The sequence below is a fragment of the Corapipo altera genome, unplaced genomic scaffold, assembly GCF_003945725.1.
Source record: "Corapipo altera isolate COAL_440 unplaced genomic scaffold, ASM394572v1 54, whole genome shotgun sequence".
NCBI classification, from domain to species: domain Eukaryota; kingdom Metazoa; phylum Chordata; class Aves; order Passeriformes; family Pipridae; genus Corapipo; species Corapipo altera.
Window position 1 is genome coordinate 806712 of NW_020884902.1, and position 12726 is coordinate 819437.

At 46.8% G+C, this 12726-nt stretch overlaps 3 protein-coding genes across 5 annotated transcripts; 2 read left to right on the plus strand and 1 right to left on the minus strand.

The window, feature by feature from the left end:
- Positions 1-455: 455 nt before the first annotated feature.
- On the plus strand, positions 456-5238 carry PIGZ (phosphatidylinositol glycan anchor biosynthesis class Z). Of its 3 annotated transcripts, none has more exons than XM_027650466.1 (2): positions 456-574; positions 1025-5238. In XM_027650466.1, exons 1-2 carry the CDS (start codon positions 457-459, stop codon positions 2584-2586), a joined length of 1680 nt encoding a protein of 559 aa, XP_027506267.1. In that variant the 5' UTR covers position 456; the 3' UTR covers positions 2587-5238. The 3 variants fall into 3 exon arrangements, 2 of the variants coding, with proteins under 2 accessions (XP_027506267.1, XP_027506269.1); XM_027650468.1 differs by having other exon boundaries at positions 522-574; positions 1045-5238; XR_003528773.1 differs by lacking the exon at positions 456-574 and having other exon boundaries at positions 605-3448; positions 4391-5238.
- NCBP2-AS2 (NCBP2 antisense RNA 2 (head to head)) lies at positions 5088-5713 on the minus strand. Its single transcript, XM_027650473.1, has one exon. It carries the CDS (start codon positions 5698-5700, stop codon positions 5443-5445), a length of 258 nt encoding a protein of 85 aa, XP_027506274.1. The 5' UTR covers positions 5701-5713; the 3' UTR covers positions 5088-5442.
- Positions 5714-5826: 113 nt separating this feature from the next.
- NCBP2 (nuclear cap binding protein subunit 2) lies at positions 5827-9416 on the plus strand. Its single transcript, XM_027650472.1, has 4 exons — positions 5827-6044; positions 6134-6315; positions 7104-7242; positions 7835-9416. Exons 1-4 carry the CDS (start codon positions 5964-5966, stop codon positions 7904-7906), a joined length of 474 nt encoding a protein of 157 aa, XP_027506273.1. The 5' UTR covers positions 5827-5963; the 3' UTR covers positions 7907-9416.
- Positions 9417-12726: the final 3310 nt, after the last annotated feature.

The following is a 12726-nucleotide window of genomic DNA, read 5'->3' on the forward strand; positions in this document are numbered from 1 at the left end:
GTGATTAGACATTGGAATGGACTGCTTAGGGAGATGGTGAAGTCACCATCCCTGGAGGTGTTTAAGGAAAGACTGGATGAGGCACTTAGTGCCATGGTCTCGTTGACATGGTGGTGCTTGGTCACAGGTTGGATTCGAGGGGTCTCCAAGGTGGCCCCGAGATGGCTTAGTTGGCCACAGCGTGGCTGGGGCTTTGATCCCCATATGGGCTAGTCCTTTAAGAGTTCAACTCATTTAAGAGTTGGACTCGATGATCCTTGTGGGACCCTTTCAACTCAGAAATTCTGTGGGGGGTGTGATTCTTCCCCAGCCCAATCCACCCCGTGATTCCCTGGATTTCAGCCGCCGGGCCGGCTGATGGGGGGGATCTCTGCGCATGCGCGCGGGGCTCCCGCTGCAGCGGCTGTGCCGGCGGGCGGGCGCCCCCTGGCGGCGCGGGGGCGGCGCGGGGCCGCCATGGGCGCGCGGGCGCTGTGGGCGCTGCTGGCGGCGCTGAGGGCGGGCTGGTGCCTCCTGCCGCAGAGCGGGTACCTGCACCCCGACGAGTTCTTCCAGGCGCCCGAGGTCATGGCAGGTAAGGGGCGCGGATAAGGCGGGGGGACCCCGGGCGCGCTGCCTCGCACAGCCCCGCGGATGCGGGGGATGCGGAGCCCCGGGCACGGTCGGGTGTTCCCGAGGGATCCCCGGAGCCGCCGGCTCGTTCTCCCGCGCTGTCACACGGCGCTTCCCGCAAGCCGGGCAGGAGCGGGTCCGCAGGGCTGGGTGGGCGGTGGGTTCCTGCCTGTGCTGTCCACACCGAGTGGCGCCTGCAACCGCATCACCCCGACGGGCTGCTTTTCCTTGATTCTCTGTAAAAATGAACGGTACACTCCTAAAGCTGTCAAGGTTGACACCAAGGTCTCGAAAGTCTGGGAGCTGCTCTGCATTGTGATGTCTCTGACAGCAAATAGCATCCCTACTGCTGAATTACTGAATAAAATGTATTATGTATTATATGTATTTTTCTTTTTCTCTTCCTTTATAGGAGATATTTTAAATCTACAGGTCTTTTATCCTTGGGAGTTCCTTTCGAGCTTTCCTTGCAGAACAGTTGTTTTCCCATTAATGACATCAGGAGTTACCTACTGGGCAATCAAGTCTTTGCAGCAGCTGGACATATGTTCAAGTTGCATCAACAGCTACACTCTCCTTGTATCACCTCGCCTTCTCTTTACAATCTTTTCTTTCATACTTGACTATAGCGTTTATCGATTAGCCCCTTTCTGGGAAGCAGATCTGTGGAAAGCGCTGGTACTTCTTGCTGGATCATATGTCACTCTGGTGTTTTATACGAGAACATTTACCAACACGCTTGAAGGACTTCTCTTTGCTCTTCTCATGGTACTGGTTTCCTCAAGAAAGTCCAATGGCAGCTCAGTGGAGCCTACAAGCAGTCCTCTCATAGGTGTTATAACAACTGCTGGGTTTTTCAACAGGCCAACCTTTCTGGCATTTGCTCTGATGCCCCTGCTTTACTGGGCAGGTTTAATTGTTGATTCTCAGAGGAGCATTAAAAGTGTCATAAACCACTTTTTGAAGCTCATACTATGTGCATGTTTTACTGCCATTGTTTTCATAACAGCTGACACCTTTTATTTTACCTCTGTGAGCTTAGATAACCTTTTAAGCATTAACAAGGGCAGCCTATTTGATGTAATAGTTCAATTACATAAGAAAATGGTAGTAACCCCCTTCAATTTTCTCAGCTATAATCTTAATCCTCATAATCTTGCACTGCATGGAAGTCACCCACGAGTTACACATTTTACAGTCAATGGAATAATGCTCTTTGGGATCTTACATGTTCTGGCCATTGGTGCTGGTTTTAAAATGTTAAAGAAGTATGTCCAGCAATTCATACGGGTCAAATCGTGTTACCATGGGCTGCCTGGGCTATTGGTGCATTCTGAGGGCAATCCAACATTACTGCTGTTTTATTTTGTTCCTTTGGCATTTCTCTCCCTATTCAGTCACCAGGAGCCTCGGTTCCTCATTCCTCTCATCTTGCCATTGGTCCTGTTCAGCGCGTCACAGGACAGAGCTGTGAAGTGGAAACACCTCATTGTTATTTTCAATCTTCTTGGGGCATTCCTGTTCGGGTGCCTACACCAGGGAGGGCTGATACCCTGTTTGTTTCACTTGGAGCAGCTCATACATTCTCCAGTACCCTCAGACCATCCAAGGCACTATACTCTACTCTTTGCTCACACCTACATGCCTCCAAGGTTTCTGCTTAATATCAAGAAGACAGACGTGCACGTACAAGTCATTGATATGGCTGGGTCTGGAGAAGAAACCCTCTGCCAGACAATAGAGCAGCAAGCAAGCAATTTTACCTGCAGCGACTGTCACATTTTTGTCATAATCCCTGGTACAGTCAGAGCCACAACTGCAAAATGTGGTGTCTCATTCAAGAACGAAACTGTGATATTTCCACACTTATCAATGGAAGACCCACCACAAATGTCCATCCTATCCAGTGGAAATTGGAGAAGTCAGTTAGGACTATACATCCTTCAACTAGACAGAGATCAGCACAGCCTTTAGATTTTAGGAGAACGATGTTTTAGGTTTTCACATCATTTGGGCACAGTCTGAAGGTGCTGTGAGACCTTCCTCTTCACAGGCCCACCTTCCTCACAAGTAGTGGCACTGAGAGCTCTCCTGAGTCTCTTTATTTGTCATATTCTTACACTCACCGGTATAGCCAGTTCTGGATAGAATCTCCTTAGAATTTGAGTTATTCAGCCCTGTAGTGTTTCATATGAACTTCTATAATTTTCCTGATGAGAGAGGATGAAATCAGAGGCCACCAAAACTGTGATTCAAGCTTAGCAGTTTCCATGTGAGATTTATTTTTGGAAGTTTTTATAATCTCTGACAGGGTTTGTGGACTGTGAGGTGTTTACTGATTATAGGCATTAAATCAGCTGTTGGAGAGAGGTTACAGGGCTAGACAGAAACTGGTCTGATTAAATAAGATTTTATTTTATGTACTTAAAAATTCATTAGACCAGACTGCAGTCACAGTACAGGCACCAGCACTGTAACCCTGTCTTGGGTGGTTCTGCCTTGAAAAATCCCCAGCCCTGATCTGAGAGAATCTGATTTAGAACATGGAAGATGCTTCAGCCTAAGTACTCGTGCTAAATCCTAAAATCCAAGCTTTGCCTGTTTAACCTTCCTTGCCACAGTTCCATCCTCGTGGACGTGTTCCACACGCACTGCCCCCAGAGCTCGAGGAGGCTCTTCTGTGATGGCATCGAAGCCTCTCGGGGCGCTCCTGCCCTTGCACATTCCCGGCGCCGTTCTCGCAGCTGTCGCTGTTCTGTCGCGACTGTGACTCCGGCAGAGCGCACGGCGGACCCTGCGGGGAGCTGGATCGAGGAGCTGCGCAGACAGAAAGCGGGTAACTCGGAGGGATTTGATCCTTTGTGCCGTTTGAGCAGATGGATCTCTGAACAGGCTCACGGCAGGGTCGGAGATCCACCAGTTCTGCAGCCGGGGAGCGCGGGAGGACCCGAGGGAGGAGCCTCATCCCCTGCACCCCCCCCCCCTTGCTTAACTGCTCCCCATTAAATCAGCTTAGTGGGAATGACAGGTCACATCCTGGCTCTCCACTGGAGAGCAGTCTCATTTTCAACTGGGATACAAATAACTGGGCTTCAGCTGAGAATGATGTGTGCACATAATAGCACAGCACAACTAGCAATCTTTGGGTTTGCCTATGTGAGCTTCTGAATCCAAAACATCTTCACATGGAGGGAGACACTAATTTGGCACATGCATTGTAGGTCAAGCCGCTCTCTATGGAACGAATCTGACACTTGAATTATTTCTGCTCACAAGGGTGGTAATGCCTTTGGCAGTTCTGCACCCACACAGCTTTATATAAGGTCTTATGAGCCAGGTTTTCAATAGAGATGAGGATAATATAGGTTGATGCCAGGCTCTAAAGGGATGCTAGGAAAAATGCATGTGTGAAGGGTTTGCCTGTATTTTCCAGACTATAGGTATGACCTAGATTTTTAGGGAACATAGCTCTTGCTTTCTTATAAAGCATTGTGTGTTGTTTCCCCTGTATGTTCATCACATCCATCACTCTTCATTGCTGACATGCCTGTAATTAAAGGTGGGTGTCTGGGGGGAGGCAGGGGGAGAGGGAGTGCACGTATGTTTGTACTGCTGGCTCACAAAGTAGTGGAAGTGGTTGTGAAAGCATAGTGACACGAAATGTATTTTCCAAGGTATTTTCCTTTTTGCTCTCTGGGAGAACAGCCACGTGCCACAGCTGGTACTTGCTGTTTTCAGCTTTCTTAAACAGCTTAAATCTTGAAAATTACTTCCACAGAACTTATGAACTCTGGCAATCTGAGTGGTGTAGGTCTTGAAACTCTTCAGGGATGGAATGGAGCACCATTTCCATGGCACAATGACTGCTCTACAGCTGCACAGGTAACCTGTGACTGAGCCAGAAGAGAACCTGGACTACAAGTACTAACTCGGACTGACAATACACTGCTTTTGTCTCACCACCCAGGCCTTTGTAATTTACACCACAGATGCAATCTCTCCATCCACGCACACCTGAGTCTTTGTTGGTGGGAGGTTTGATTTTACCAGCAATACTGGAAACTGTATCTCAGGTAATGTACAAGGTCCTTGTCACCTGGGATGATACAAGGAATGGAAATGATTCTCCACAGTTAACTGAGCCTCAAGTCACCTGGACCATGCTCTGGAGGAAAGTTAACTGCTTCAGTCTCACAGATGTTGTCATATACAGCATCTGAAGCAAACTAGCCCAGTGCATCACATATGATAGGTGCATCCTTTTCCATATTTAGGATGGCTCTATTGGTCATTTTTTCCCTGTAAACCTTTCTTGCTACCACAGACTTGAGGTGTGCTTTTAGGGTAGCTTTTACCTTCCTGTAAGATGGGCATTATCCTATCCATCATCATCGACACTTAAAAGCTCTTTCTGTATCAAAATTGTAACACATGTAGAGTATTACTGCTGTATAGACAGACATTGTTACAGCCACTCCCATGAGAATCGTGGTTTTATTTCAAGTTTCTTATGAAGCACTTAAAGTGACAATCGTGACAGCGTTCTGGATGATGTTTAGTGAGTCTGCTTGTTCCTGAGAACTGTGGAACACGTAAAACGGCTTTGAAATGAAAATCCATCACACCAATGAGCAGCAATAGTTTCATATGTCCATGCGATGGAAGACGCACCGTAAGCTCCGCAGCTCGCCGTCCGCCGCCCGGGTGTCCGCGGGGGTCCGGAGTAGCCACGGGGCCCATCACCCGCCGGCTCCAGCGCGCTCCGACTCCTGGTGCTGTCGCTCCCGTCCCCTCGCCAGCGGTGCCGCCTCTCCCCACTCGGCGCGTTGCTCAGGGCGCTGCCCCGGGGGGGCGGCCCCCGCGGCCCGGCCCGCGCGGCCACGGCCACCCCCGCTGGCGGGCGCCGTCCTTGAGCTCCCCGAGGAAGGTGTCGCGCAGGCGGAACAGGCGCGGGCCCAGGTGCTGCTGGCCGCGGGTGATGGCGGCGGCGGCGGCGCGGGCGGCGGCGCGGATGGGCCGCGACTCCGAGAGCCGCTCCACGAGCCGCGGGCTCGACAGCAGCAGCAGCAGCGCGCGCCGCAACGACATGGCCACCGCTCTCGCGAGACTCGCCGCGCCGGCCGCTCCCTCAACGCGTGGGGTCCCCCGCCGTTCTCGCGAGAGCTGCCCCCGCCCTCGTGCCACGCCATTGGCTGCGCGCGGGGCGCTTGCGCTTGGGGCGGGAAGGCGCTGAGGGGCGGCCGGGACGGGCAGCGCCGGGAGGGTTCGGTGCGTCCTCGGTCCGTCCTGGGCCGGGACAGACCAGGCTGTGCCGAGCCGGGCAGGACTGTGCCGGGCTGGGCAGCACCGCCATGAGCTCCAGCGGGACGCTGAGCATCCTCCGCAGCGACTCGTACGCCGAGCTCAGCCAGTACCGCGACCAGCGCTTCCGGGTGAGCCTTGGCCGGGGGTGGGTGCCGAGCGGTCCGTCCCGCCCGGGCCGGGCTGTGCCGGGGGGTAACGCGGTGTCCTTGCGGCCCAGGGGACGCGCTACGACCAGGAGCGGCTGCTGAGGAAGAGTTGCACGCTGTACGTGGGAAATCTGTCCTTCTACACCACCGAGGAGCAGATCCACGAGCTCTTTGGCAAGAGCGGCGACATCAAGAAGGTCATCATGGGGCTGGACAAAGTGAAGAAAACCGCCTGCGGATTCTGCTTCGTGGAGTATCCTTGTGCGGGCCGGCAGGAGCGGTCAGGGCGCGGGTGAACTGCTCTGCACTGCAGGCTCTGAGTCACGGCAGAGTTCTCTCAGGATAAAAGTAATCGTTTGCTAAAGCGTCTGTGGGGGACGCAGGCGTGAGAGAGCTGTGCTGGGTTCACGGTTGGACTCAATGATCTGACGGGTCTTTTACATCCGTGATTCTGTGACTGGAACATAGACGGCATGTCGAGCAGGGGTAACAGATTGCTTTCACTGTGAGACTTTAACCCAGACCTTTTTTATGTAGTTGACCTCTGCATTAAGTTCATATTTTCCATGCCCGAGTAAAAAGGTGTTTCTTTACATACGAGCATAAATGTAAAGTTACTATTGGTATCTTACATCCCTGTTGTGTAGTCTGTGAAGATCATTTGAGTCTCTTACATGTGAGTCTCTGAAGATCATTCTGTAACTGGTTCTGGTGAACTCACTAGAATGGTGGAAGGTTGCAGCATGAATGGAGCCTCACTGGGGCTTCTCACTTTTTAGCAATAGTGCTTTGTGCTGTTAAGGGTGAGCGTGGTTGGCAGACTTAATCCAATATACGTGTTTTTAGTGCTTGAATTCCAGCACATTGCCCACTAACGGTTTTCTCAGCCCATGTAGCTTCTTAAAAGCTGTTGCTTCTGAAAGTAACTGAGCAGGAACCTGTTTCAAGCAAAGGCTTGGTTTTGTAGCCCATTTGATATTGGGTTTTTTGACACGTGTTGAAAACCAAAGTCCTTTTTTTTTTCCTTAACCTATTCCTAAGGTATTATGCAAGAGGAGATGCTGAAAATGCAATGCGATACATCAACGGAACCAGACTTGATGACAGGATCATAAGAACAGACTGGGATGCAGGATTTAAGGAGGGTAGGCAGTACGGCCGTGGAAGATCAGGAGGGCAGGTAGGTTGTTGTTCAGCCTGGGGTTTTAAGGTGGCTTTGTCAAATTTCTTGGTTTTGAATGAACACACTCGGAACAATTTCAGAAACAGCAACTTAGGAGTCATTGTTTAAGGTAACACTGTGCCTTGGTCTGTAAGACATCTGGTCAATGGCAGTGTTACCTACTAAGAACAGGTAACTTTTTCGTGAATTTCACTAAAAGTACTTGCAGAAACAGCTCTTGGCTGCCTGGGGAGATAATGCTTGTAAGTAAGCCCTGAAAATATAAGGCTGTCAAGAGCACACCGGACAGCAGTTGTTTTACCCCAAGTGGAGCAGGTGGCAGTGGCTTTTACTGCTGGAGCACGAGACCGGCCATATTGCTTGGGCTGCCTCGATTGAGGAGTCCCTGGGATGCTGTTGAAAAGGAAGTTGGTTCATGTTGTTCTGGGCTTCTGCGTGATGCACTTCGCCTTCAGTTTTGTCAGTCAGCTCTGAGTGGCCACTTAACATTTTGTGAGCTCAGTGTGACTATATTCTGATAATGTAAGAGTTTCTGAGAAATTGTTTTTCTCTGTCTTTCCTGGACTCCCCTTTTCCCCTCCTTCATAAGGTCCGAGATGAATATCGACAGGACTATGATGCTGGAAGAGGTGGCTATGGCAAAATTGTTCAGTGCCAGTGACTCGTCGGCCCCACAGGAGAACCAAATCTGCACTGTAAATGTCACCAGACACTAAGTAGGTCTGTTGCACACAAATTTATGTCACTAGAAATTCAGAGGAACTCCTATCCGTGTTTCTGTGAGCATATCCTGTGTTCAATACCTCTTCTGTTTTAATGCCAGGATCCAAAGTGTTGCAGAGGACCTGCAAACAAGGTTTTAAGCAATAGAATGTCTGAGGCTTCGGTCTCTAAATGCTGCTGTAACTTACTGAAAGGAACAAAGATTTAACATAATGGTGCTTTTTTTTGACTGGCAAACTTGATTATTCTGCCACTGGGTTTTGTTTACATTGGTATCACAGGGTGGGGAGCAGTGATAAAGATAATTGGTGGGTGTTTCAGAGATGAAAGAAAAAGGTGCAAAAGAGCCTGAAAAGGAAGTGGAATTTCTAGGGAAATTTTCCAAATTCTAGGGAAGACTTAAAGCTGCAGATTTTCTGGGGTTACTGGATTAGTATTCTTTTTCACTGATGCTGTTACTAGAATGCTTTCATGAACAGCCATAATAAAACAATGAGATTGCTGAACCCAGGAATCATGTGAAGAAGCAGCGTAGCAGGACACAGACCTCTGCAGTCTTCTATTATGTGTAATGTACCTATAAGGGTAGCATGAAGCCAAGTTGTACAGTTACCCCCAAAAATGGGATGTTGGAGGAGCTGTGTCTATAACAAGAAAATTTGTTCCCCAAATACATTTTGAGAAACTTGATTTCAGACAAAGGTGAAAACAGAAATGAGTTTTGGGAGAGCCTTGCTTTCTACTGAGCGTCTCCTTTCTACTGAGCCTTACTCTCTACTAAAAATGGTAAAAGGATTGCATAGATTGGTTTGGTTTGGATTTTTCTCTTTCCCCCCTGTTCATACTGCTGGTTTATATGATGGGATTTTGATGTACTGCAGACATAGGAATAAAAATTGTGATCCCAATGTCTGTGAAATTGACCCTCTTAAATGAAATAGTTTTAAAGGAACTGTTACAGACCTTTGTAATTTTTTATGGACTTCTGAGTTTCTTGTAAATGGCAATTCATAAAGTTAAATCCAAATACTTTGTTGTCCATAACTCCTTAGAAACCTTCAAAGTACCAGGTTATGTAAAAGTTCATATTTACTCACTGGGGATACTGTTGGAAATCTTAATGTGTTTCTTGTGTACAGTTAGTCACAGCTGTAAATTGGAAATAGAACAACTGCTTACTTAGGAAGTGCGGATTTGGCTGGGCTTTGAGGTTTTTTGGTAACCAGAGTAAAACTAGATTTTTTGGGATCACTTGGTGCTGGTTTGCAAACAAGAGTTGGAACAAGGTTGCCTTTTCCGATCTAGTACATTTGATTATGAGTTTACAGCCTGTAATCTGCTCCAGGAAGCTGCTGAAGTTTATTTTTCATTGTATCAATTTTGTATAAAAAATGTGTTACCAAAAACTCTAAAGTCACTTTCTTTCAAATAAAACTGTAACATTAAAATGGTTTGTTACTTTTTTATTTGTAACAGAATCACTGAGAGAACAGAGCTATATTCAGACTCGTGCCTTTATCCTTTGTTCTAATGTTTTTTAATAAGGAGAGAATGAATATTCCTTTCCTTCACTGGATTTTCAGTCTTGTTCAGTTCTTACGTGGATGCTGAAAGATGTTTGGTTAATGCTCTTCATTCTGCTTTGGATTTTTTTGGATTATAGAATAGAAATTAAATTATTTACTGATATTGAAGTGAATGTAAAAGTCTTTAGTGTGTAACAAGTAATTTTCAAGGTGTGCTTCCTTATAAAAATGATACTTAGAATTATTTTTTATTGAAAGTGCTGCAGGACAGTCATTCCCAAATGAAATGGAGGTGGTAGGAAGATTTTCCTTCACAATAGTCACTGTCCTTTGCTGCACCTGTGCAGTGTCTGTGGAAAGATTCTGTTTCAAAGTGAGATTTTCTGTTTTGAGAGATTTCAATCCAAATGGGATTTAAAAGCACATGATGTCTCATGTGAACTCTTAGACTCTCAAAAGCACATATAGAGGAAACTGACTGAACAGGGTTTGATTTTTGCCTTCCCTGACTGAAATCGGATCTGCCTCTCATAAAGTTGGAGCTTCACAAAAGAAACTGAATCAAGTCTTTAAAACTTCACTGGGGGCTTCTTCAGCTTCCTGACATGCTGGTGCATTGGGATTAGGTTCTCTTGGAGGGACAAGATCTCCCATGATTTTTTGACATGCTAGTTCATTATAATTATATACACTTTTATGAAAGTTCAAACTCTGTATTAGCTTTTTGAAGTACTTATTCATCATAATTAGCTACTTTTATGGAATTGTGTCCATAAAGAAAAACAGCAGCTAAGAATATGAGTGGAAGCTTAGATATGCCTTGATGGAAGGGAAGCTGTTAGAAATTAAGGCAGTGAGAGCTTCAGTCCCTCCCTCAGACTGGTGCAGGCTCGTGGCGGGGTGATTTATGTGCCTCTCTTAGGCAGCAATACCTGCAAATAAGATTTATATTCACAGCACTGGAGTTTTGGTATTACAGGGTAAAATCAGTAGTGTAAATTGGAGCACTAAAACCCTTTGTTTTCAATGACTGACAAAATAATCCCCGTTACCAGAGTATCACTGCAGGCTTGCTCCAAGGTGGTCTGCGTGTTAGTCAGGTTACTTACTGTCTTGTGCAGCAGGCAAGTTCCTGCTCAGGTTGGTGCCAGCACAACCACCGTTGGTGTTAATGGTCCTTCATCCACAGATAATTATGAAAAAAACTTTTAGCTAATATCCAGCACCTCATCTTCTGTATTTTCTCAGATTAGGGTTCTTGTGAAGGTAAAAATGATAAAAACTACTAATATCGACATGGTTTGTACATAGTTTCATCTCTAGATAAAAGACAATCCTACTCAAAGGAATGCAGTTCACAGCTCCTAAACTGTTGTCCATTTGAGCACAAGTTGTACCTTATGCTAGAGCATGGAAGTGAAGATGAATTAGGGTGGGCATTTTTTTGCGCAGTCTCTGGGATTTCTGCTCCTCACTGAGTGTATTTGGCACTTGCAGGTAAGTGCAGGGCCTAATGTCACTGCAGGGGGAGTACCAAAAAATCAGTGAAGACTGCAGAGAGAAGCGTCCTGGACTTCAAAACATTGTGTTTGGGAAGTAATGGCCTGATTAATTATTTGTCTGCTTTCATGTGTCTCCTGCCTGTTCCTGTCTAAACAGGTTCTTGCACAGGGACTTGGATATACTCAGAGCTGCTCTGTAATGCACATAACTCCTCTCTCTCCCTTTTGGGATAATTAGATGGTGTAAAAGTTTCTCATGATTTGTTGAAGGGGGTCTCTGTGCCCTTGTCTGTCTAAGAGCAGGTGTTATGTCCATCACTGCTTCATCTCTTTTCCTATCCCATGTAGGCAGAGGAAGGTTATTCCGGGTTGACTGTGTTTGTATCCCAAGGTTTCAGTGATGGTGTGAACTGAAAGCAGGCCTTGCTCCCTCCTCAAACACATGTGCTCTGTTCAGACTGGATGAGAAGCCATAGTAAAGGAAAGGGACAGTTTCTTTTTGGGGGTTATCTACTCAATGTTTTAAGAATTAATTTATGATTTGTATGCTGACATAGGAGGCTTCCAGCATAAAGCTCCTTCAAGGCTCATTTTCAGACCTTAAACTGATTGAACTATGGGACTGAAGAGAGCTTACCTTCTTCCATTTCCAGACACAGCCATCAGCACTGCACAGGGGACACTATGGAAGTTTCAGTTAAGCAAGTTAGTCATGATGGTGTCTATTCCGGAGGCTTGTACAGTCTTTAGGGAAGATGTATACACAGACCTAGGGCTGCACTGCAGGGAGCTGAAGTTCCCAATAGTGTCCCTTTATAGGTCTATAAATTAGACTGTCAATTTTGGAAAAGAGAATTTGAGTGAAAAACAGATCTCAAAAGTCTTTAATTATTGACTGTATACTTATAAATTACTCTTAAGCTTGGCCCAGAGGGGTCTTCTGCAGGTTCTGCTTTCATACCACTTCACAGTTACATTTGTTTTCTGTAGCGTGTGGATCAGGATTGAGCAGAGTCTTCTATGTTTCACTCCACTTTCTGGGCAAATGATCTGGGTCTGGAGAACCCACAAAATTACAGTATTTGTAAGTTAAGACTGTATAATTTCACCCAATGTCTGCACCACAAACGTAGGAAGTATATTATACCCCTGTCAGTAGAAGACAGAATTCCATGAGAAGAAAGTTTGCTGACCTTGAAAAACTGCTTTCTGAAATGAGGAGAGATGAGCTCTTGTGACAGGGTTCCACAGTTTTTGAGAATCACCTTCCTGCCACTCTGCCTCCCAACCTACTTTCTGAGACAAACATGTTCTTCACTTTACAGGGCTAATATTCTCCAAGATTATTTTACCTTCTACCTGAAGGCTATTTGAGTATCGATTTGTGTTCTTTACAAAAAAAAAAACTGAAAACCAAAACAACCACCAAACAAAAACCCCCAGATAAATAGGAAGCCAAACTCTTCTTTGCAGGACTGAGCACTTGATGAGTTTAGATGTGACAGAAATGTTTCCCTTCAGCCGAAGGATGAAGTTTGTGTGTCAGACGCCCGAGGGGCAGCGCCGGTGAGGTGCCCGGGGGTCCCTCTAGTGCCCACATCGGCAGCATGAGGTTACAGCCCGGCGGGGAGGGGGCTGCGGGGAGCGGTGCCCAGCTGCGGCTACCCTGCTGCTCTCGAGATTTTTGCTTTAATTTGTGTAGTAGAAATGGCCAAACACCTGATTTTCAT

Bases quoted from the DNA above. Each gene is read 5' to 3' on its own strand.
- PIGZ (XM_027650466.1), top strand. From the start codon at position 457: ATGGGCGCGCGGGCGCTGTGGGCGCTGCTGGCGGCGCTGAGGGCGGGC. The intron at 575-1,024 runs GTAAGGGGCGCG...CTTCCTTTATAG, and splicing joins GGCGCCCGAGGTCATGGCAG to GAGATATTTTAAATCTACAG.
- NCBP2-AS2 (XM_027650473.1), bottom strand. From the start codon at position 5,700: ATGTCGTTGCGGCGCGCGCTGCTGCTGCTGCTGTCGAGCCCGCGGCTC.
- NCBP2 (XM_027650472.1), top strand. From the start codon at position 5,964: ATGAGCTCCAGCGGGACGCTGAGCATCCTCCGCAGCGACTCGTACGCC. The intron at 6,045-6,133 runs GTGAGCCTTGGC...CTTGCGGCCCAG, and splicing joins ACCGCGACCAGCGCTTCCGG to GGGACGCGCTACGACCAGGA. The intron at 7,243-7,834 runs GTAGGTTGTTGT...CTCCTTCATAAG, and splicing joins GTGGAAGATCAGGAGGGCAG to GTCCGAGATGAATATCGACA.